We start from the raw sequence: 23,307 nt of genomic DNA, 5'->3' as shown, positions 1-23,307 counted from the left end.
CTACTTACTAATTTCAATCCTGTTACTGTATAATTTTCTATTAAAATAACCTTAAATAATTTTCTCAGCTCACAAATGTAAACTAATGTCCTTTTAATAGCTTGATTAATTATATGCATAATGTATTTGAGCAAATATTTCAAATGAAATACTGAAATTGGTAAAAAGAAACGTGTGACAATTGAAAAGTTGGGCAAGATTGATTTATCAAACTACTTAAATTAACATTAAACCAGTTTTATCCAAAACTACATGAGTATTTAATATGAATGTGACTTTCTTTACTTAATATTAAAGAGTTTTATTGAAGTTTTTTTTTTTAAATACCTATTTCTGCTTAATGAGTATGTGTCACAGGGTTGCACAAAACACGGCACACAACAAATAAAACATCTAATAAAAAGTGTACATTTGATTCCTTAGCTGACCAAATCACTTTTTTTGATGGTTTATTATCTGTTTTTCCTAAATACATAACGAAAAAGAATAAAATGAAAGGTTCATTTTTCAAAAGTGTTGATGTCTAAATTGTCCTCGACCAGAAAGTGTCTGAGATCAGAAAACTTTCTGTCTCCATCCATCCATCCATCGCCTACCGCTTATCCGGGATCGGGTCGCGGGGGCAGCAGCTCCAGTAAGGAACCCCAATCTTCCCTTCTCCGGGCCACATCCTCCAGCTCCTACTGGGGGATCCTGAGGCGTTCCCAGGCCAGTGAGGAGATATAATCTCTCCACCGAGTCCTGGGTCTTCCCCGGGGTCTCCTCCCAGCTGGACGTGCCTGGAACACCTCCCTAGGGAGGCGCCCAGGTGGCATCCTTACTAGATGCCCAAACCACCTCAACTGGCTCCTTTCAACGTAAAGGAGCAGCGGCTCTACTCCGAGTCTCTCACGGATGGCTGAGCTTCTCACCCTATCTCTAAGGGAGACGCCAGCCACCCGTCTGAGAAAACCCATTTCGGCCACTTGTACCCGTGATCTCGTTCTTTCGGTCATGACCCAGCCTTCATGACCATAGGTGAGGGTAGGAACGAAGATCGACCGGTATATTGAGAGCTTTGCCTTCCGGCTCAGCTCTCTTTTCGTCACAACGATGCGGTAAAGTGACTGTAATACCGCCCCCGCTGCTCCGATTCTCCGGCCAATCTCTCGCTCCATTGTCCCCTCACTCGCGAACAAGACCCCGAGGTACTTGAACTCCTTCACTTGGGGTAATGGCTCATTCCCTACCCGGAGTAGGCAATCCACCGGTTTCCTGCTGAGAGCCATGGCCTCAGATTTGGAGGTGCTGATCCTCATCCCAACCGCTTCACACTCGGCTGTGAACCGATCCAGTGACTGTTGAAGGTCACAGACCGATGATGCCATAAGGACCACATCATCTGCAAAGAGCAGCGATGAGATCCTCAGGTCACCGAACTGCAACCTCTATTCTCCACGACTACGCCTCGATATCCTATCCATGGAAATCACGAACAGGATTGGTGATAAAGCGCAGCCCTGTCGGAGGCCAACATTCACGGGAAACGAGTCCGACTTACTGCCGAGTATCCGGACACAACTCTCGCTTTGGGCGTACAGGGATTGGATGGCCCTCAAAAGTGACCCCCTCACCCCATACTCCCGCAGCACCTCCACAGTATCACCCGGGGGACCCGGTCATACGCCTTCTCCAGATCCACAAAACACATGTAAACCGGATGGGCATACTCCCAGGCCCCCTCCAGGATCCTTGCGAGAGTAAAGAGTTGGTCTGTTGTTCCACGACCAGGACGGAATCCGCATTGTTCCTCTTCAATCAGAGGTTCAACTACCGGCTGAACCCTCCTTTCCAGTACCTTGGAGTAGACTTTACCAGGGAGGCTGAGAAGTGTGATACCCCTGTAGTTGGCACACACTCTCTGGTCCCCCTTTTTAAATAGGGGAACCACCACCCCGGTCTGCCAACCCCTAGGCACTGTCCCAGACTTCCACGCAATGTTGACGAGGCGTGTCAACCAAGACAGCCCCTCAACACCCAAAGCCTTCAGCATTTCTGGACGTATCTCATCAACCCCTGCGGCTTTGCCACTGTGGAGTTGTTTGACTACCTCAGTGACTTCCATCAGGGAAATTGACAATGATCCCCCATCAGCTTCCAGCTCTGCCTCAACCATAGAGGGCGTGTTAGTCGGATTCAGGAGTTCCTCAAAGTGCTCCTTCCAGCGCTTTCTTTCTGTCTAATGAATAATATATTTCCTTTATCAATAGATCTCACACTGTAGGTTGCTGAATTCAAAGCTTAAGAATGTTATTTTAATTGAGTTGAATGCAAGTTAAATCAATCACATGATGCCGACAGAGGATTAAAAGAAGGTAGATGTGAATGACATGCAGAAGTATCCGCTGTCGTACCACCAGTCTACAGAGCATAATCTTTCCTCTCGCTGTGAGACTCCTGAACTCTTTTTCCAAACTCCACCACAGAAAATATAAATCCTGCCTTTTTTTGTTTTTCTTATGTAGCCAAATGGAGCTATAATTTAATTGTGTTGCACAGCCCTGTGTTGTACAGTGCCAATACACTCTATCAATACACTATCCTTGTAATATGCCCTAGGAAAAACGATAACTCTTTTGATGTATCAGTTAATAAAATGTAATGGTAGCTCGACAGGCTGCTATGAGTAAAAGCTGCTGTGTGTTTGCAGGAGTAAAGATAAGGCAAGGCCGCCACCTACCGTCGGCGCGGTGCAACAACACTCTGCACGCACAACCAAAATATATCGACAAAATGGAGCCCGTTGCTCGGCCATGACAATGCAGGTCAGAGGGGCTGCTACTGCTGCACAGATAAGGCGGAAGAAAAGCAACATTGCGACACATTCTGTGGAAAATGCCGGCAGTGATTCATAGATCACTGAACACTCAAAAGCACTACTTTTTTTGTAAATAAGGCCTGCTGCCGACAGTTGCAGTTAAACCAAATGTAATCATTTTTATTATTATTATTATAGAATGCATTGCAAATGGTTTGCACCATATAATCAAAACAATGTTCAAATTGCATATTTGAACGCACATCGAGTGAATTGTGGGCTTCAAAGAACACAGGAAACATGCATACACACTATGTCAATGCTGGAGGCAAATGTACACACACACACACACACACACACACTCATGGCACACAGCTCAGAAAAAAAGAGAAAAAGTAGACCCATTAGTATTGTGTTTGCTTAACAGACTAAATGTATTTTACTGCCTGCCAGGCTTCTAACACGAACTGATGCATGCAGCTTTGTAAACTACATATGGAGCTGTCTTTATGTGACGCTGCAGAATAAATTGGTGATATTTTCTGTGAGGTGAATGTGGGTCAAAGCAGCACTCATGCTTGAGCTCATGTAGAGTTAAATGTGAATGTGTGATGCCTGAAGGGGTAAAAGTGGCAAGATCCTGTTTCCTGTAGTCGGTGTAGGCCTCTGTACTTTAACTTCCTCTCGCATAAAAAGATACAGGCTTCAGTAGAGGCCTTATCCTTTACTTGAACATTTCAATGATTCACAACGAGGGTGAATCATTCTTTAAGGGCGAATAATGGAGAAGCAAAATGTCTCCCAGTTAGACTCACACTCCTTATCGGGGAATCGTAGAATAGTGTCCCAACTGTGGCTGACATTTTGCTGACCTGGCCTCCCTATGGATCTGTAGCAACATATCTGTGGGATAAATCCCCAGCTACACCTACAGTGAGCTTAGAGGATCAACACACGTTCACTGTTTAATTAGACAAAGCAAATGCCTCGGTTAAGGATCTGTATCCTGTGGCAGCGGACTCAAAGGAAGGTTGTCTACAGTGAAATTACATTACAGGCATGTTTCATTTAGTCAGAGGTGACATGTCTGAATCCTGTTGTCTTGCATGTTTTAAATAGAATATATTAATGGTCTAATCTTACATCTCCTTACACGGATAAACACTGAAAAGCTTACATGTAGTTAATAATGAAGAGTGCTGCAATGTAGCTTTACATTTACTTATAAAACGACCACTGGAGTTTAAGGCAGAGTAATCCTGAAGTTGACTTTAGTTGTAGATGCTTACAAAAAAATGTTTTAACTCTTGATTATTGACTATTATGGTGTTAATGTGGAAGCTCTCACTTCTATCTCTTAAAGAAACAAACTCCAGACACATGATCGAGGAAAATTCCCAGGACTTGTTTTTATTAAGAGAATTTCAGAACATAAGAGAGGGACCAGACACCTGCATTTTGTCAGAGAGGGTTTCCAAATTCGATCGTTTAAAAAAACCAGAGTGTTTTAGAAAAGCTGACATGACGGCGTGGATGGAGCAGGAGCTGTTTCCGCACGCAGGGTCGTCTAGGAGACAGGTCGGAGGCAATCACTGTTCCCGGAATGTTTCACATGTTCGTCTTCCTCTTTCTTATGGACAACACGCTTTTTTTTTTTTTTAAACACGATTTCAATGAAAAACAAAAACAAAAAAACAAGAGACAGAAGCAAAAAGGGAACTCACTGCACATTTAGAGGTCTAAAATAATCACCCACTCTAACATGGCTGAACCGTTAATAAAACATGGATAAAAGGTTGAACTGTAGGGGGAGGAAGGTCTAATCTGTGGAGGAAGAAGAGGAGAGGAGGCGGGGTGAGGAGAGGAAGGGAAGAAAAACACAGAAATACACAACTCACAACATAGCCAATCCGGCAGGGACGCACTTTCTACACCAAACAAGCCTTCAACAATCATGAAATGCCATTTAAAAAAGATTTTAGTGTGTTCATCTTGCTTGCAGACACTTGATATGACCACTGCAAATCTGCAAGGCGCTCCATAATCAGCTTTGCTTTTTGTGCTAAAAATCTGTACGGATACTTATAAAATCATTGATAAAAATATTCCTCTGTTAACAATACGCCTTGGAGGGAAACCATGTGAGAGACTTGGGGGGGCTGGCTGGCTGGCTGGGGGTTCGGGGGGGAAAGGGATTGTAGAGGAGAAGCTTGGGCAGTGGTGCTACTCGGACTTGGCCTCATCCTTGGCCTCCTCAGGAGCCGCCTCCTCCTGTGGGACAGAGCAGACAAGTATAAAACTTTAAGCCACTTCAAGTCGATACCGTATGCGTCAGAATAAAATAACCAAAGTTTGTCCGAGTGCACCCACCTCGTTGGTCTTGGCGTCTCCGTTCTCAGAGTGGTTTTCCTCGTTTGCCTCTGCCTCTGCGTTCTCCTTTGCCTTCTTGGTCTTCTTGTCCTCCTTCTTATCATTCACAGCCTTTTCTTTCTGCAGGGGGCCACACAAAACATATTCACACACTTACTCCTTGTGGCGCCTTGCTTTGTGACACATGTTAATTCAGAATTAAGACTAGCACATCTTACCTTTGCTGCCTTCTTGACCTTTGGTTCCGGCTTGGGTGGGTTCGGTTTCTGTGACGGAGAAGAAAGCTGAAAGAGATCAAGTTATGTCTTGAAATATTGTTTGATTTGGAATTTTTCAGAAGACACTAAACTTTGGCGCCCACTTTACTATTTTGGGGGGTGACAATGAATCTAACTCTTAGATGTTCACTTTAATACAGAAAGTCTGAGGGTTTATAACATCAATATGATGGCTCCTAACTGGGTAATTAAGGAATTTAGACAATATTAAGATACTATAAGTAACAAGTCTAAGGATATGCCTAATATTGGTGTTTAGTATGTATTGTATGAGCCCTGCACTTGTTACAAGCAAAAACCTTACTAGCATCTAAATAAGGATTTATTAAAGAAATAAAAGGCATTATATTAGCTTTAAAGTACTTCTGACAACTTTATTACTACATAATTCACTACTTAATGTCAACTCATTTTTAAGCTTAATTGTGTAAAGAAAATACACGTTTTAAAGTTTGGTAATGCTTGAAATAAAATGTAAGTGCTTTCTAAAAAGATACCCGTTTTGTCTTCTCTTAAGGCAAAGCATTGATTTATCTCATTAGTAAAACATGCGTGCAACTATTTGTAAGCAGTTTACCATAAAAACGTGTGTTTGTCAGTGTAAATGAGTTGGATGACTTTGTATGCGTGTCTTCTTACCGCTGATAGCCGAGCTGATCTCCTCTGAGGCTGAAACGGAACAAAGACTGTTATCATGGGGGGTTTATTTTGATTTGGACAGTTTTCAGGAAAAACACATTTGAATTCAATACTAGTACTTTCTTCCTGATAATGCCCTCACATGTACCACATACTGATGAAAATTCAATTTTAATCACGTGTATGAGGTGTTACTTAACGTGCACCCTCTTACCTCATCCCTCTCGCCTCCTTCTGCTGCTGTTACCTGAAAAACACAAATACAACAGGTTAAAAATGAGAAAAAAATCAAATAGCATTACTGAGAGTTTAAATGGTGTTTATATTGACAAGAAACAGTTGCTAAAGGCTTCAGGCGCATATTACGGATAATTATAGACCTGCTAAAAAAACTTTTTGGTTTCACGAGAAAACTAAATTTTATGTCAAATACAGGTCATTTTATAGGATTGGAGGCCATAAATGTTGTGGAAATGCATGATTTCAGTAATGGGCTGTGAGAGCTCAGCCATGTGGACCTCTGGAAACATATTTTGAGGGCCCAGGCCCTGCTTTTCCCTTCCACTCCCCCATCTCTTTCTCTCATTCAGTGCATGAAGCTCAGATTTGAAAACTGGCGCGGGAGTCTTTGAGAAGGGGGAGGGACCTGCTAGCGGCTCACATGTGCCACCTGGCGGCAGAGCCACGCCATCTCAGCCATTTGGGACTATGAACAAAGAGAGAAAATATACAATTTTATCGAAACGCGACGGCGATTGTTTGTTTTTGCGGCCAAAATGCAAAGTTAAGGCACTAAAGCATTTTCTGGTGACACTTTTCGTCGGTTTGGTGGCGAAATCGCGATAAGTAAAGCGTTTGTTCTCGGTAGGTCGGCGACGAAGGTGGACAAGAGCTGCAAAGCATGGCTGCTGCTTGTGCTTTAACTGCATGGAGACCGAAAGAGACTTCTGACTCCCCAAAGGACAGCGGCTCTTGTAAGAAAGCGCGTTTAATAGGTCGGGCCCGAGCGGGAAAATATCCATTCTAACGCATAAAAAATGTACATTATATCTAGAATATAGGCAAAAATTACCAGCGAGAAATAACGGATATACATTACGTTATAATTAAGTAATGTCTCAGAGGGATGTCTTCAGAATCGTTTGAAACACATTAAAAGCCGATATCCCCCTCAAACTATTTTTTATTATTTTCAGAATACGTACCTTTCTCTTGGGCATGTTGATCTCGCGGGGGCTTTCTTACAAATACAACTAAAAACAGTTTTTCTCAGTGGGTTCAGTGCATGTGAAGACGAGTGTCTCCCTTATGCTCGGCAGTGTAGTAAACACACTGGAACAGAGAGGCGAGTGGTTGAATGGGGGAGGGGTGCGGCTAAAAGCATGATTGATAGGGTCTCAGCCAATCAGGTGACGCCATTCGGGGCTGCAGAACACTTGGAATTTTGGAGCTGGTGATGTTCTGAGGTCTGCGCGAATGGCTTCTTGCATGGAGATATGGGAGGAAGCCTGCACAAATTAAAGGACGTAATGCTTTCATACAAGTGTGTTCAATTACAGTGAGAAAAGAGGCCGCGCGGCAAGACCGTACGCCCCTCTACACAGGCCCGGGCGGCAGGCAACTTGCCCCAGTGTAAAGCCATTCATCCCCGCTGGCTTATCTAAAAACTAGCTCTCGCATCAGTAGCGGTCAGCGAGAAGGAAAATCACCACAAATTCAGTTCGTGTTTGAGTCCAATATGGCGCCCACTCCTCTCCGACACATTTTTTTTGTTTGTCAGTCGGCTTTCCCAAATTCGTTTCAGAGAAAAGCCTCGCGTCATCTGCCCCTGACGCCTGCAGGGGGCCCACACAGCCCGTCTAATGTTATGGCTGCTCCAGAAGGCGCTTAGAGAGGCTTTGCTGTTACACAAAAACGGCCAGAAGTGTTCAAAATCACAGCAGATATTAATTTATTATTCACCTAACATTCACTTGCCATCAGCTTTTTACTAAAACACGTGTGGCGGGGCACATTTGCACTGTAAACATAGGACAATAGCCAAGAATGCCTGGTTTGCAGACAATGGGGTCGCTGCTGAAATATTCAGACAATATAACCCTGTTGTCTTGCCATCATGATAGGCCCATTGCCCCCCTGTGTGTGCGTGAACGTGAACGTGTCTCCTAGTGTGTGTTCTCGCTCGACAGAGAGAGAGGGACTAGAAGGGGCGGGGAGGCGGAGTAGAGGCGGAGTAGAGGCGGAGGAGGAATGCAAAGCTCCATCCAGTGCTGAGAACAGGAGCATTTACGCAGATAGTCTGCGCTGCCTTCAACAGACACACAGCATTTCCGCCGGTTAAATTAGTTGTTGTTGTTGTTGTTTTTTGTCCCCGCTGCCGATCAATCCGCGTGCAAAGTGTCTGCCAGGAGCAAGGGCAACCAACCGCTGCTTACCGGACTCGTGTCAGCAGCACCAGGGATTTACCATGGTGATCAAAGTGTACATAGCATCGTCCTCCGGATCCACTTCGGTAAGGAACACAAAATAATAGCATTGCTTTTATATATGTGATGTTATACATGGATTGAACCAGCGCTTGATAGACAAAATAAAAGACAGCTCAACTTTTATTCAACTCACTAACTAACTGATGTCCATGCGGCTGTCATCCTCTCTGTCTGGAGAGGTCTGACTCATCATGCTGCTCAGCCCTACTCGAGACTTTGGACACAGATGGAGTCTGTCAATGTCTTTCCCCTCTCTCTCTCTCTCTTTCCCTTATAACTTTGTCACGGAGTAAGAGGCGTAAGTAAGAGAGAAGTTTGAGGCTGGTCACTGAGTAGGGCATGGTTTTCTCTCAGTTTGTTACAGGGTTTCCTCAATTCCAGTTCAGTGTTTTTGCAGCTGAAATCAAACTGACAAACAGGAAAGGCATGCAGCAAAAAAAAAAAATCCATAAATGTACTTAAAAGGTCCTGCTCTGTCACCTGATGCCAGGATGGGGTGGTTCACAGTCTGTGTTTGATAGGAGGACAGTCTTTTAGTGTTGCCGTAACTGTCCTGCAGCCCCATCAGCTTCATTCTTGCCAGTTTCTTCTTCAGTGGAGAGGAATGACGGTGATGCAATTCTCCTGGGCCCCTTTTTAAAATATACAGCTGCAGCCATGGCTTGTGCTCTATTCAGGACTTGTTGATTTGTGGAAATTTGCCATTTATTGCCTTTTATAATGTGCACAAATTCTAAATTCTGGCTATTCTTTTAATCAAATATAGTTTGTTTACAGCTACTGTAAGATTCAACTACTTGATGCTTGTCACAGTATTAACGGACACTAAAATGTTTCATATTGAAAGTGTTGTGATGGTAATGGCACAGATATAACAGCCTTTAAATCAAAATCCTACACCAAAGTCACTTACCCTCAGCTTGTCTTCCTAGCTCATATACAGAGAAAGTGGTCAAGCACAGAGTCTGTTTTCAGTTGGACAGCTCTGAGGGACTTAATTGCCCTTACAGTAAATGACATTTGCAAAAGTTCAGCAGCAGCAGTCTTACAGGACGGGAGCTTCCTGTAACGCCAGAGTGATCTGAGAGATGTCATCACTGTGATGGAGCCTATCTGGGAAAAATGCATTACCTTGCATTGATCTGTTTTTAGTAGAGTCTGCTAGAACAAGTGGACAAGCTTTGTCCTCTTAAATGCTGCACAGACGCACAAATACTCATATAATAATCTGTATTCTTTATTTTCTTTTAGAGTTGGTAGAAAAACAACAATGTCACTGACTAAAGTAAAGTGCCATGAACATGATATGTCTGTTTTATCTTGATACTATCTGCTGAGGCGACTCATTTCTTTGGAGTAGTTATAGGATATGCTGTCACATTGCAGAGTTTATCAGACTTACTCCATGTCTGATTTACTTTTTATTTACGTTACAATCTCTCTATGTAATGTCCGTCTTTAATTTAGTCCATTAAAAAGAGACATTCAGACTAGTAAAAAGCTGCTGAGTGGCAAATTGTGGTCCTCAGCTCGCAGTTCGATTGCATCAGTGACTACTAAACAATGTGATTGCATTCCACTATCCACCAGTGTCTGCTGCTACATGAATCACTCCAATGTAGTTCAGCATGTGAATGAAACAAGAGCCAAAAACAGACAGACAAGAAGGAGTATTTCAATTTTTGCTCCACTGAGGAAACGATTGCAGGTCAGCAAGAGAGACGGTGTAAAATTAGCCAGAGGGATGTATCAGATTCAGTGCTTGACAAGCTAAAGCAGTCAGCATTATTCAGACGGATGTATTTTCTGAAGACATAAAGTTCTGTTCCATGTCAGTGTATATTTATAGCTGTTAATGTGCATTGACTTTATGAACAATCTGATTCATATAACAGCCAAAAGTAATCAGACATGGTTCTATGTAGTGTCAAGGCCGGTAAACATCTCTTGTTTTAAGGTTTAATGGACTGAACTCTTCATTGTCTAATATAAGACAACCACAGCGGATTCACGAAAGATGTTTAATAATGCACAAAGGTAGAGAAGTACCGTATGGAAATGACAGACAACAAAGAAGCTTTTTCAGCACGATTGCTCCTCAACATTTCCCATTTGCATGAATGGTTAATAGATTAGGTTGGTATACAGTATGTGTATTGACTTCCACATACGAGTGTATTGCAGTCCAATATAATAGTCCTGGAATAAATGCTAACTTTGTGAAACTTTGATGCTGTAGTTTGAGGAAAAACATATGTTCCTTATAATATAATGCTATTTAGCTAAAGATCACAAACTATAGTTCTCATATTTCCATAGTGTGGAATCAACACCTTTCTGACACAATAATCTACCAAAGGATTGTTTCAGGTCTGCTCCTTGCTACGGTTAGTGTGGATAAGTGTCCCTGAGCGAGGCACTTATTGCCAGCTTAGCTCTCCCCTGACCCCTGACCTGTGCTAGTCCCTTGTGGAGGGTGGTAGCCCAGCAAACTGAATGTGAGCCGACATCATCTTTCCTCCCTGTAATGAGAAGCAGAATGTTTGAGCCACCTGAAGAAATGGTGTTGTGACTCGCTGTGAATTCTCCAGAGAGACTTCTAGTGTTACCGTCAATGGCTTTGGAAAAATCAAGTCATACCCATATCCTTATGTTAACCCCAGCTGTGACAAAACAGTAAGGAATAAATACATACTCATGATATTTGTACACGCAGTATCTTTGAGAGAATAGTACCACTTATTCTCGTTTGACCTGCTTCATATGCCGCATTTCCACTGCACGGCACGGCACGGCTCTACTCAACTCGTTGCAAGCGAGCAGATCCGACAGGTGGAGTTAAAACACTGCAGACCACTGATTGGTCAGAGAAATCGTCAGCAGGGCAACACAGGACATCCTGCGCTACCGTCATTGGCAACTGTAATGTTTTTGTTCACTAGACCCAGATAAAAAGAAAGTCTGCAAAACGCCGTACAACTAACGAAGGGCAGTCGTTCCTCTGTTTGGTTGCCTACGATAGCATACAGAGAGTGTCGCTTTAAAGATGATGTCACAGCAGCCGTGCCGCATCAAAGTTTTCGAGATTCCTCCTCTGGGGATCATGAATGTCTGTACTAAATGTTTTTGACCCCGCCTACACAATGGGGGTATTATCTGCAGTGGGAAACAAAATAGAGTAAAGCACCTGGTTACTAAAAGTGAGTCGAGTCGAGCAGAGCCGTACCATGCAGGGGAAACACGGCATTAGGTTACATAGAGGCCATATTTGAATAACAAACTAGGATTTGTCATTTAAATGCACACATGTAAATACACACCTGTAGCTTTGCATCTAGACTGTGGAGCACTAATTGAAAACTGTCTGTGGAAAAGAGCCAAAAGACTTTGGCCAGCACCACAACACATTTACTGCCTCATTTCCCTTCATGTGCTGCAGCCACACTATTGTACAATGTCCTCATTGCCACAATAAATGTACTAAAATCAGTGACAACTTGGGAATATTTTTCCGGTGTGTACAGCATTGTTCACGTACTGCTCTTCTTCCACCGTAGGTTTGACATGAGGGCCTGTAGGTCAGGCTTGAGTTGGACATCGAGTCAGTAAGTCTGTATAAAAGGTTATTTTCTGGCCTTTTGCTGTTGTTTCACCTTGAGGCAGCAGTTAAGGGAACCCAGCTAGAGCAGCAGTGTAAGGCTCTTTTGTAACGATGTTGTAATGCTGACTGAGCTCAAGACTGGGTGGAGGCTACTGTTGTTGCTAAAATTCCACTGAGCGTTAATCTTGATCTAATCAAGACAAAAACTTTATCCCCACCAAACACACAGGGCTGTGGTTGATTCATGTTTCCTTTAGTCCAGACCTTCCTGTATTTTAACGTTGGCTACCCGAGCCTTTAGATCGGTCATTTAGTCTTCTCTATGAAGGCTGCTTGACAAATTAAGTTTACGTGTCTTTTCCTTCACATATGAGTGAATTGCACATGAATTGAGCCCACCCCCCGAGACGACATAACGGATTGAATCAGTCTCCACCGTATTGATTTAAGCCTGTGTTGTGGATACAATGAATCCAATCAATGCCTGCCATTGTCTGGCAGTTGTTAATGCCAGAGTGCTGTCCTTTATTCAGGGATTGATCAGCTCTGGATCTGATCTCATGGCCCTGCCACAACTCTCACATGATGTTGATGATGACAATGTGGAATGTTAACCAAAGAACATGCGTTGCAGATTTCTACTCCACATCTGTGTTTTTTGTTTGTTTGCCTCCCTGGAGTCAAAATAAAGATCCATGTAACAATAGATATGTTTTACTGTAACAGGATTTATTCTTTTATTACTTCTTATTTTCTATAGTAAATGCATTGGAAACTAAAAGAGCAGCAGACCAAGATCATTTCCATAAGTGAACAATAATTAGTTTATCCAACCCGTGAGTCCGATCCGCTGCTGATAAACAGACAAACCAACAAACCGGACCGAAAACATAACTTCCTTGGTGGAGGTCATTACTTGCTGTTAAAAATGTAATTTATAAATGACAGATATTGAATAAATCCAAAACGTTTTAGTGTGTTGATTACCCCTCATATTGTTAGATGTATACCCAAATGCGTTTTTTTCATTTAAGACTTTTGTGGACACGCTGAATCATCTAATGATTGCTGCAGTAGTTCTTCCATGGGTGGTACATGGACTGACTTGGGAATATGATAACTCATAAAAGTGTGTGCAAAAAACACGCATTTGTTTCCATGCAGTAATGCAGTTGAAATCAGTTTACTAACCTTCTATGCGAGGGACAATTTCCCTGGCAACATCTGTCTCATTACACAAGAGTGTAAAGCCACGCTAGCAGCTATCTGAGGACTATGTAGGGGTGCTTTGAGCCAAATGCTAATATCAGCATGCTAACATGCTCACATTGACAATGCTAACATGCTGAAATTTAGAAAAAGTTATATATTTAGTGAAGTTAACCATATTAACCCGTTTTAGTTTAGCATTTTAGAATGCTAACATTTGCTAATTAGCTCTAAACCCAAAGCTCAACTGAGGCTGTTATTAGTTTTGTAGGTATTTGGTCATAAACCAAAGCATTAGACAAGTTAAAACTTGACCTGATGATGGTACTAGAGGAGTCGCCTGGGATCACCAAAGTTATAGAAGTTCCATCTTGTTCAGTAGATGTTGAGATATATATATATATATATATATATCTTTAACCTACTGGTGACACTATGGAGAAAGTCAGGGCATCACCAACGTTGTCCGGATTCCTCCTCTTGGGATCATGAATGTTGGTACAAAATGTTATGGTAACCCATCAAATAGTTTATGTTATACATTTCACCAAAGAAAAAGATTTGTCATGAGATTTGTCTCTCATCATGAGAGAGGAAATGTCAGGGAAACACCAAACCCAGTAGGATGAATCACCTGTGGACCATGAATGTCCGCTCTAAATGGCAATCTATAGATGTAGAGATATTTCTGTATCAAAGTATTGCCATGGTGCTAGCCTGCAAAAACACAGAAGAGTTACTGCCTGGTCCATGTCTACACTCGACAAACAACAAGGCTCTTCTGCTTTTGCATTTTTGCTATACTCATTATATATTTGCATGTCAGGGCAAGTTCTTTAGGTATTGTGAGGGAAAGCATGAATCGAGGAAATCAAAACGTGAGGCCTTCAGGCTCTGCCTGTTGATTGTCTGCAGGTCTGACACTAGTTGTGTTGCTATTAATGTATTTATATGCACATTTAAAAACCAACTTCTGACGAAACTACGCATTGCATAGCCTAGTTTATTCGCTCCAAACCAATTGATGGAAACATGCATAATTTGCATTTATTTTTTGCACATTTAAAGTTCACTTAACATTAGCTTGACAATGAAATGGAAAGACTCTGGCTCATCTCTCTCACTCTCTTGTCTATCTTATAAGGACTGAGGAGTAATTGTCTAGCATTCCAGAGAGATAGATAAGGACTAATATAGGGCAAAAGGAGAATATTAGTTGCTCATTACCACACCTGAAGCCAGGGCAGCCTGTATGCTTCTATATTAAAGAAGCAGAATCTCCACAAAGAGTAATGCAAAAGGTTAAAGGGGGCAACGCTGGGAACTCTCACTGTGCAATTAGAGTTGGGGGCAGATGGCATGAGGCCACTTTGCCCTACAAATTAATTTCACTTGGCAACAGTACAATGCAGGCTTCTTGGGTAATGGCCAGAGTGCACCAAAAGAGATAAGAAAAGAGGAGAAAGTGGAACCTTTGTGCTTAACTTGTCATTTGAGTAATTTAGGAAAAAGTTAGGTTATTGTTGTTTTGGGTACGAGCACCAGCTTAATGTTTACTATGCTAATGTAAATCAAAAGGGAGAAAGAGCAGCCTGCAGATTCTTCCATCAGAGAGGATTGTCCTTATTTAGAGACAGAGTGAGTTAAAGTGAGTCAGTGCTCATGGCGTTCCACTCCGTTGCTTTGTCCCATGCTGGTTTCCAGAGCAGGTGGGCAAAGAGCTGGTTTTAGGACTTTGCCCACTGGAGTGCAACTGCCTTTAAATGATTCAAACTGCAGCACGGCAAATCTGCCAACTCCCTCATTTCCATGCTTCAGTGTTGTTTCTGCAGATGGCTGAATAATAACTATTCCACCTGTTTCGTCTGCATGCAATAAAGCTGGGAGCCCTCACGTGGAGGTGTCTGGACTGACAATAAATTGATTATCACCCTTAGAACCTTGTAGTGTGTTTACCATGAAGTTGGCGTAGTTTGTTTTTAGGTGTGTGAACGGGTATGTGTGCAGCTGAGGCTGGATGTTGTGTGTCTCTTTGCAGCAGGCCTTATTTGGCTCGTGTTTGACCAGTTACCTCCTCTCAAGTCCCAGAGGAGCTCTTGTTTCCGTCTGGCCTTGTAGGGCCATCCTGCCTCTTACACACACCCATCGAGACCTCATTGGACCACTGTTTCATATACTAAATCACACACACATCCATATAGATAGAGGCAGAAGCAGGAACAACACATTCAGACAAGCACACATTTCTATCCCTTCTGCAGCTTCTTTAATTATCTTGCTGCGTGTGATTGTGTGTATTTGGGTTACGCTGTGACAGAGCAACTTGTGGACACATCTAGTGTACTTTGAAAGGGGGCCAATGTGTCAGTGTTAATACGTTTTTACTTCCTGTTGAGTTGTTCAGTTATTGCATCACAAACAAGTGTTAGATAAAGAGTTAAATATGGCGCTGTGCCACTGGAACAGAACTGCCTTTAGTGAGTCTTTCAAAAATAATCACATCTGCGTGAAAATCCTAGATAGTGAGAAAGACAGCAAATCTCATGTGTGGACTGCCAACGCAGTCTTCCTTTGTGGGAAATAAGATCACTTTATTCTACGAAAATAATAAGTTTTGACAATTTGTCAAATTAAAAGTATGCAAGAAGTTACAAAAGCTTTTGAAATGGTTCTATTTAAAACATTAAAGTAAGGAGGATGATGGGAGTCCAGTCTTGGGAGTTGCCGTCCTCCTCCCTATTTGGCATTTTTCAAGCAGATAAAATGCAATCCGTCCCTACTTAGCCTTGCCCGAGTTCACCCTCTTCAATACTCTTGTTGTATCACTTCATTTACTTGTCAGCGAACGAGTGGTAACTTAGTAACAGAGCGGCAAGCGATCTCTGTTGTGTCATCTCTCACAGCGGAGAATAAGTGTCCTAATTTCTGCAGCAGACTGATGACAGTGTGGTGAACCGAGGCCCTTATGCTTCCTCATAAGGCTGAAAGTTAACACATGTCTAACTGACAACTTCCCCTCTGCCACCTTCTCTCATCTCCCCCGCAGATTAAAAAGCAGCAGCAGGATGTGATGGGCTTCCTGGCGGCCAATAAGATCGAATTCGAGGAGTGTGACATCGCGGCCAATGAGGGCAACAGGAAGTGGATGAGAGAGAATGTTCCGGAGGAGTCCAGGCCGGCCACGGGGAACCCTCTCCCTCCACAGATATTTAACGAAGTCAAATATTGCGGGGTGAGGCACACATACACACAGATGCTGTGAATTATCATTGTTTATGCAATTAAAATAGTTTTCTGTAGCTCATCTCCTCAGTACTAATGCATCATGCATGGTGGGTTTTGAATGCTGATTCTGAGGTTTTTAGACTAAATATGTTTAAAGCTGCACTAAACAACATTTTTATATAAAGATATATCACATTGCTATGTGTAACCCACCAACAATGATCACCCAGCTCATTGTTTTGGTTTTATGGCTTCAAACTTTACTGTTTTGATTCACTCTCACGGCTCTCATCAGTGTGTCCAAAAAAAAGCCCACATTTCTGGCAGGTAGGTAGGTACTTTTAAACATTATGAAGACTTGGATATCAACAGGTTTTTGGATATGCGCAAATATCGAAATATATGCGCAAATATCGGTGCTACTTTACTCCCATCAGAATGACACAGGGCCGTAAACCTTTTAGTCGGATGGCTGGGAGTGAATTGCATGTGCGGGATGGGCTGTATTGAATGTCACAGACAAAGAGAACAGCCTCTCCTATAAAAATGTTTGTGTGTGTTCCGGTATGTGTGTTTGTGGGAGCAAAAGGAGTGAAAACAAAGGAATAAGAAGGAGGGCTCAAGAATGAGAGAGACTGCAGGCAATTAAACAGTAAACGGGCGAATGTGTTTACGCTTGTTTACTGTGGGTTACATTCTCAAAGACAATGCCCTCCTATCAGATCGACTTTGGAGACCTTTCCTTGGACAAATAACACAACCCCGACGGATTCTCACAAAGCCTTCATGCATCGCCGCTGAGATTGTCGCTGATCTAACGCCTGTTTCGCGTTATCATTCCTCAGGTTGAAGTTGATCCTCTGATCGATCTGCATCTAAACTCCGTGTCTTCCTCTTTCTCAGAACTACGAGGCCTTCTTCGATGCCAGAGAGGACAACGCCGTGTATGCGTTTCTGGGTCTGACTGCTCCCCCGGGCTCCAAGGTGAGCTTATGAACACAAAACACACTGATATCTGTCCATGTTTCCTGTAACACCGGCTTATGTGCCTAAATATATATGTATCCTCGCAGTTTGATGTCCTTACAGAAAACACACATATTACATAATACATCTGTTCATGATATCCTTACACCCCGGCAGGCCTCTTTTCCCTCTCACGCCTGCACGCTGGCGCCTCCTCTGTGTCGCAACGGGAACTGCAGGGAGGTGTGCCAGTTACCATAGAAACAGAGGGGGTTTTCCTCTGTGCTGTGGCAGGGGATGTATAAACCAATATCCTCCATTTTAATATATCACGCTCTCCCTCTCCTGCTTCTTTGTCCCCCCCTGTCTCTGCCTCTGTCTTCTCTGCAGGAGGCCGAGGCTCTAGCGAAGAAAGCCCAGCAGTAGCAGCTTTGCAGCGTTTCTACCTGAGACCTGAACCCAGATCTGGACCTGGAAGTGATCCAAGACAAAAAAGAAGCAACATTTCACTCGGTTTATAAATATGTGAACGGTTTTGATTGACTTTTTCTCAGTATGGTTTTTTTTCTATTAATCTGTGTTCAGCTGTGCCTTGTCAGCTGTAGTTAAAGGAGGAGAGCATTATGGGTATCCACAAACAGCTCTGCTTCCTCCCGTTAACCTCAGCCTGCTAAGCCTTTTGGCCTGATGACAAACAACTGTTAGCGTGAATGTGTAGCTTCCTTTTTAGGAACACATCACCAGACACATCAAAAATGTAACCACAGATTCATCATTTGGCCAACAGAACATCATCCATGACACATTTCCTCACTTACTTCACTCGACAAGTTTAATTAGAACAAGTCTTTTCTGTTCCTGGAAACATTGAGTCAAATGTCGTGCTCCTGTCAATCACATCATCACCAAACCTGCAGCACCTTCTGTAAAAGTTACAAACCCATTCCGTGTTTTTCTTTACTTTATATTGTCTTAATGCTGTTTTAATAGCAGTCTTTTTTCTACAAGATGATGTATGTTTAAAAATAATAACACATGCCAAAATTACAAGGGGGGTGAAATTGAGTTGTTTTTTAATTTGCTGTTCTTGTTTTTAGGAGAGTTGGATCGCTGTTTGGTTTCACTATGAGCATCCTGTTTTACATTGTGTGGGTGATCCCTGTCTTACATAATGTTCTTTAAAATCAAATAAAAAATAAGACTTCAAATAAAACTGCAAGCCTGGCTCTTACTACTCTTTGGTGGTTGTCATGAAATAAGCTTCAATAATAACACAGTCAAAGAAACAAAAGAGATTTCTTGTAACATTATTTTCATGTACGATCAGAATATGATCAATCTTTGGATTGACTTTGTGTGCCGGCATTCAACCATTTGCGATGGGTGATTTCATTATCCCAAAATCATAAATACTGAAAGAGGAAGTAGGATTTGTTTACTGATATTTGTGATTTGCAACCTTCTGCAGATATTCCCTGGAATGTTACCCAGTGAGTGTTTCCATATTATTTTATATTTCTACTCACCACATTTCAGTGAAATGTTGTGCTTTTAACTCCACCACATTTTTGTGACTAAGTATTTTTCAGATTAGGAATTTATATATGATTAAAGAACACAATTGCAATTCAAGGAGTACCCCCACACTGGAAGCACAGCTCCCTTTCTATGTATGTTGTGGTTGTGCACATGTACTCATGGTGATAGCCTACTGGTACGCCTTCCAAACAACACCAGCAGGTTGTGAGTTCAATACCAGGGCTGTACCATTGTACCTCTGAGCAAGGTACTTAAGTCCAAGTTGCACTAGGGTCACTAGTCACTCAGGATAAGAGTGTCTGCTAAATTAACTGTAATGTAATGTTCCTTATCCTCTTTTTTTCTTCTTCATGTAAGCACTGCTCTCTTGACTCTTCAATATTGACACTATTGCACAATGCTACATCTATTTTGAGCAGGATCTTTGAATACTTTCACAATACACTTTCAGGTGTTATGGTAATAAATTGGTAACATCTAACATGTTTGACCTTTATTTGATCGAAATCAACCATTATGTAATTCAAATGTAATTAAAGTGATCTGACATCCAAACATATTTTTAACTTAGTAATAATGTGTAAAGACTCCATGAGTCCATGACTTTTCATTCTCTTTCTAACCTTATTAACCTCTTGTCCTTAATTTCTTATGTCAGAATGCGCCGGACACACACACACACACACACACACACACACACACACCCTTCAAACATCATTCTGGCGCCACTGAGTGGTCGACAATGTTTTTGGCTTATATCTCTTCAAACAGCAGCAAAAAAAAAGCCAATGTTTGTTTTTGTGTGTGTAGCAGAACTTCTATCACTTTTAGTCATATCACGACCCCTCAGATTCATCTTTTGACCCTTTAAAGGGCCCAAGCCCTATCTTGGGAACCAGTGTGCTACTTTACTGTACATAAAGTAGCTCCAACTTAGCTATCTTATAACTGTAAAACACCACGTACACACTGGTGCATCAAAATAAACAATATAATATTTGACTATTCCACAATATATAAGTCACAAGGGCTATTACCTGCAGTACTTGAAATGCCTTTGATAATACTTCTGTACTTTTACAGTGCAGGACTTTGGAGTATTTGTATATGTTGCGTTGTTACTTTTACTTCTGCCCCTCTGTTTACCATTTAAATTTTTTTCATAAATGTTCTGTTCTCTTTTCTCTAAACTGTGATATTCAGTTAGAGATTAATAAGGGAAGTATGTGGGTGGAGGGGCCAGTGACTTAGTTGCAGAAGTGAAACAAGCTAGTAGAACTGTTCTATTGCCATTTGAACTTAAGACCGACAACCATAAGAAGCAAAGGCGTCTAGACAGAGACAGAAAAGAAGAGGACGGTCATTCTGTGCCATGTTGGCTGAAGGTTTTCTCAGAGTGCTGCATTACAGGGAGGAGAGAAAGGTTTCCTCCAAGCTAAAGAGATCACAGACTCCCTGTACGGATCAGTTTAGCAGCTGTATTCTCTCTGAGTCAAACTCTACAGACCTACAAACATATTCAGCTGAAGCAGGTAAACAGCCTTATACAAACATACAAACTGTCTGATGTGGTGTAGTTTAACTTTCCATACTGTGAGTGGTGTACTACCGTTAACTTTACACGTTCTAGTTCGCGTGCTTCCCTTCTACTACAATGTTCTTCGTTTGTCAGATATAATCTCTCTGATGCTATCATACCAAATTGCAAAAAAGTCAAACCAAACTATTAAATAGAAAACTCTACGAAATCCCTAAACGTCCGTGGTTCAACTTTATATTTGCTCTGTTTAACCGTGTTAATGACTTCATTTTGTTTTGTTTTTAGTTATTTATGTTATTATCTCAAAATAACAAATGTTCTTTTCCCAAAATAACAGGATCATTTTCTCAAGATAATGACATAATTAATTGGAGATCACGAGAAAACAATGTTTTGTAAATTAAACGTAATAGGGCTAGGCCTATATCTTGTTGGAATACAACATTTGTTATTTCGAGATAGTTACATAAATAATAGCTGATCTTGAGAAAACAAATTAAACGCTTGAACCATGTGCGTTTAGGCTTTCAAATAATCCAAATAACCAATTTACTTTCTGTTTTCAGGTCCAAACCAGGAAGAAGTCAACCAATTCCAGGGCCTGAAAGTGGCGCCTCACGGTCCTGCAGGCCTCTCAATCCCTAGGTGTCCACCTGTCCTCACCCTGGACCCAGACTTTACAGTTTGCTTGGACGATTGCAACAGCCTCCTGGAACAGTATCCAGACCTGCAGGTGGCCGACTCAGGCCGCATCTCACATAATTTACTGAGACCCACCGTGCCCCAGCGCTGTCTTTACACTCCTGCCCCTGAAACCTGCCGTCGTACAGAATGGGCAGCCAAACAGGGGCCACAAGGCGAGTCCGTCTCATCCATACCAGACCAGGGTTATCTGGTCATGGGGGCCAGTGTGAACAACAGCATGGATCTGCCCGGCTCAGGGTTGGAGCCGATGTCTAACTCGTTGCTGAATGGGCTGCTGGAGAAACAGCTGGAGGAGGTGTACATGCAGCATCTGACTGACAACTTGGCTCGATGTAACTCCCACCTGGGGAACAGCCTCCTGCACGGCCTGGTGCCTCTGCCGCAGCCCGGCAGCCAGCCTCGGGGGCCAGACTCGCTGGAGGCAAGTCTGGAACAGGGATCAGGAGAGGACAGCGGCAAGAAGATTAGTTATCTGAACACTCATAACTTAAATCCTTGCTCGTCCAACTTCAGTTCCCCGGTGCTGAGGATTTCAGAGGCTGACAATACTTATCTGCAATGAATGAAATCATGCACACATCCTGCAAAAGTATTAAATGTGACGCTCGGCTATGCTTTTCTCGGTTCCTTTACCTCCATGTTTGCACACACCCTCATGCAACTGACACATGAAAACAAGTGCAAATCAGTAAATCAATGCACTCTTTTATTTTTGTTTACCTTTATTTACACAATGTCTTTGTTTACTTGCTTGATGGAATGCTGCCTCAAATGTACCTGCTTTCATGCGCCATCTGCTGTTAGGTTTTAGAACTACACCATCCAGTATTTCCCTCATAAACATGAATTTATTTTATTGATATATACCGTATATATATATATATAAATGGATGTGTGTTTTTATTATTTTGAAGCAAAGTATAATCCCATGTTAGATTTTAGATTAAGATTAAGATTAATGCTACACATTGAAGTTGCCTTGTAAATAGAGATGTAGTGAAAGTTAATCCATCTTGTGTTAGTGAAGTAAAATAAGATTCCAATCAACTAATAACGAATCCTCTTTTTCTTTTTGAAGAGCATTTGGATTTAATTGTGCTTTTTTATTTGATGGTAGTAATATATTCCGTTTTATATTCCGTCTTTAGCAAGACTTCAAATTCAATATTTTGCTCCCATGTCTTGTTTTGTGAGCGATGTGTCGTCTCTCAATGTTTAGATATACATGACACACATTAAATGGTGAAGTAAAGTGAGTTGACTGCCTAATTTGTATGATTACTTTTATATGAGATATTTAAGGCTCGTAGTGGATGAAGTGGATTATTATTGCAATGTAACACAACAACATGACGAGTGTAATTTTAGCATTATTTTAGGGTGTAGTTTGTTTTATTGTTATCTTTTAGGTTTTGTGTTATATCGGGATATGTAGAATTTTGGAAACATAATTACTAATTGGACTTTCAAAATTAAACATTATTTGCAGCATTATGGTGTAAGGAAGGAAATGACAAAAGTATTGTATTACTCAGTAATGTGTGTGGTCCTACCTACAACACATTGACAGAACCCCTTCCTGTGGCGCATCATAAATAAACCTGGAGGTAAACAAGTCTATTCAGGCTGTCAAATGAAATATAGAGATTAAAAGATGACACTTCAGACGAGAAGTGTCCATTTTCTGTGCCTATCGGGATACAGCAGAAATATATGATGAAACTTGAGCTAAAGCACAAATGTAAATGATATTTAAAGTGTCGCCATGCCACTAAAATATCTCAATGTAAGCTGATATCACACTCAAACAAACCGTCATGACTTCATAACTGATTTACAATAGATAACAACTAAATCTAAGTAAGGGAAGTTCTTATGCTGTTTAAGGTTCATTTAACCACACAAATGTTATTAACCTATTTATAACCTAGACTTTAAAAATACTGTAA

The 23,307-nt window shown here is 41.8% G+C and overlaps 3 protein-coding genes across 3 annotated transcripts; 2 read left to right on the top strand and 1 right to left on the bottom strand.

Moving 5' to 3' along the window:
• Positions 1 to 4,180: 4,180 nt before the first annotated feature.
• On the bottom strand, positions 4,181 to 7,436 carry hmgn6 (high mobility group nucleosome binding domain 6). The gene is made up of 6 exons (XM_029441406.1): positions 7,290 to 7,436; positions 6,299 to 6,331; positions 6,085 to 6,114; positions 5,386 to 5,451; positions 5,168 to 5,287; positions 4,181 to 5,068 (listed from the first exon to the last, which is right to left on the bottom strand). Exons 1-6 carry the CDS (start codon positions 7,302 to 7,304, stop codon positions 5,021 to 5,023), a joined length of 312 nt encoding a protein of 103 aa, XP_029297266.1. The 5' UTR covers positions 7,305 to 7,436; the 3' UTR covers positions 4,181 to 5,020.
• Positions 7,437 to 8,311: 875 nt separating this feature from the next.
• sh3bgrl (SH3 domain binding glutamate-rich protein like) lies at positions 8,312 to 18,806 on the top strand. Its single transcript, XM_029441405.1, has 4 exons — positions 8,312 to 8,596; positions 16,430 to 16,615; positions 17,512 to 17,592; positions 17,965 to 18,806. Exons 1-4 carry the CDS (start codon positions 8,552 to 8,554, stop codon positions 17,998 to 18,000), a joined length of 348 nt encoding a protein of 115 aa, XP_029297265.1. The 5' UTR covers positions 8,312 to 8,551; the 3' UTR covers positions 18,001 to 18,806.
• Positions 18,807 to 20,378: 1,572 nt separating this feature from the next.
• Positions 20,379 to 22,614, top strand: LOC115014720 (uncharacterized). The gene is made up of 2 exons (XM_029441767.1): positions 20,379 to 20,645; positions 21,220 to 22,614. Exons 1-2 carry the CDS (start codon positions 20,486 to 20,488, stop codon positions 21,918 to 21,920), a joined length of 861 nt encoding a protein of 286 aa, XP_029297627.1. The 5' UTR covers positions 20,379 to 20,485; the 3' UTR covers positions 21,921 to 22,614.
• Positions 22,615 to 23,307: the final 693 nt, after the last annotated feature.

The sequence above is a fragment of the Cottoperca gobio genome, chromosome 10, assembly GCF_900634415.1.
Source record: "Cottoperca gobio chromosome 10, fCotGob3.1, whole genome shotgun sequence".
In the NCBI taxonomy this organism is placed as follows: domain Eukaryota; kingdom Metazoa; phylum Chordata; class Actinopteri; order Perciformes; family Bovichtidae; genus Cottoperca; species Cottoperca gobio.
This window is presented reverse-complemented; position numbering and strand designations above follow the sequence as displayed.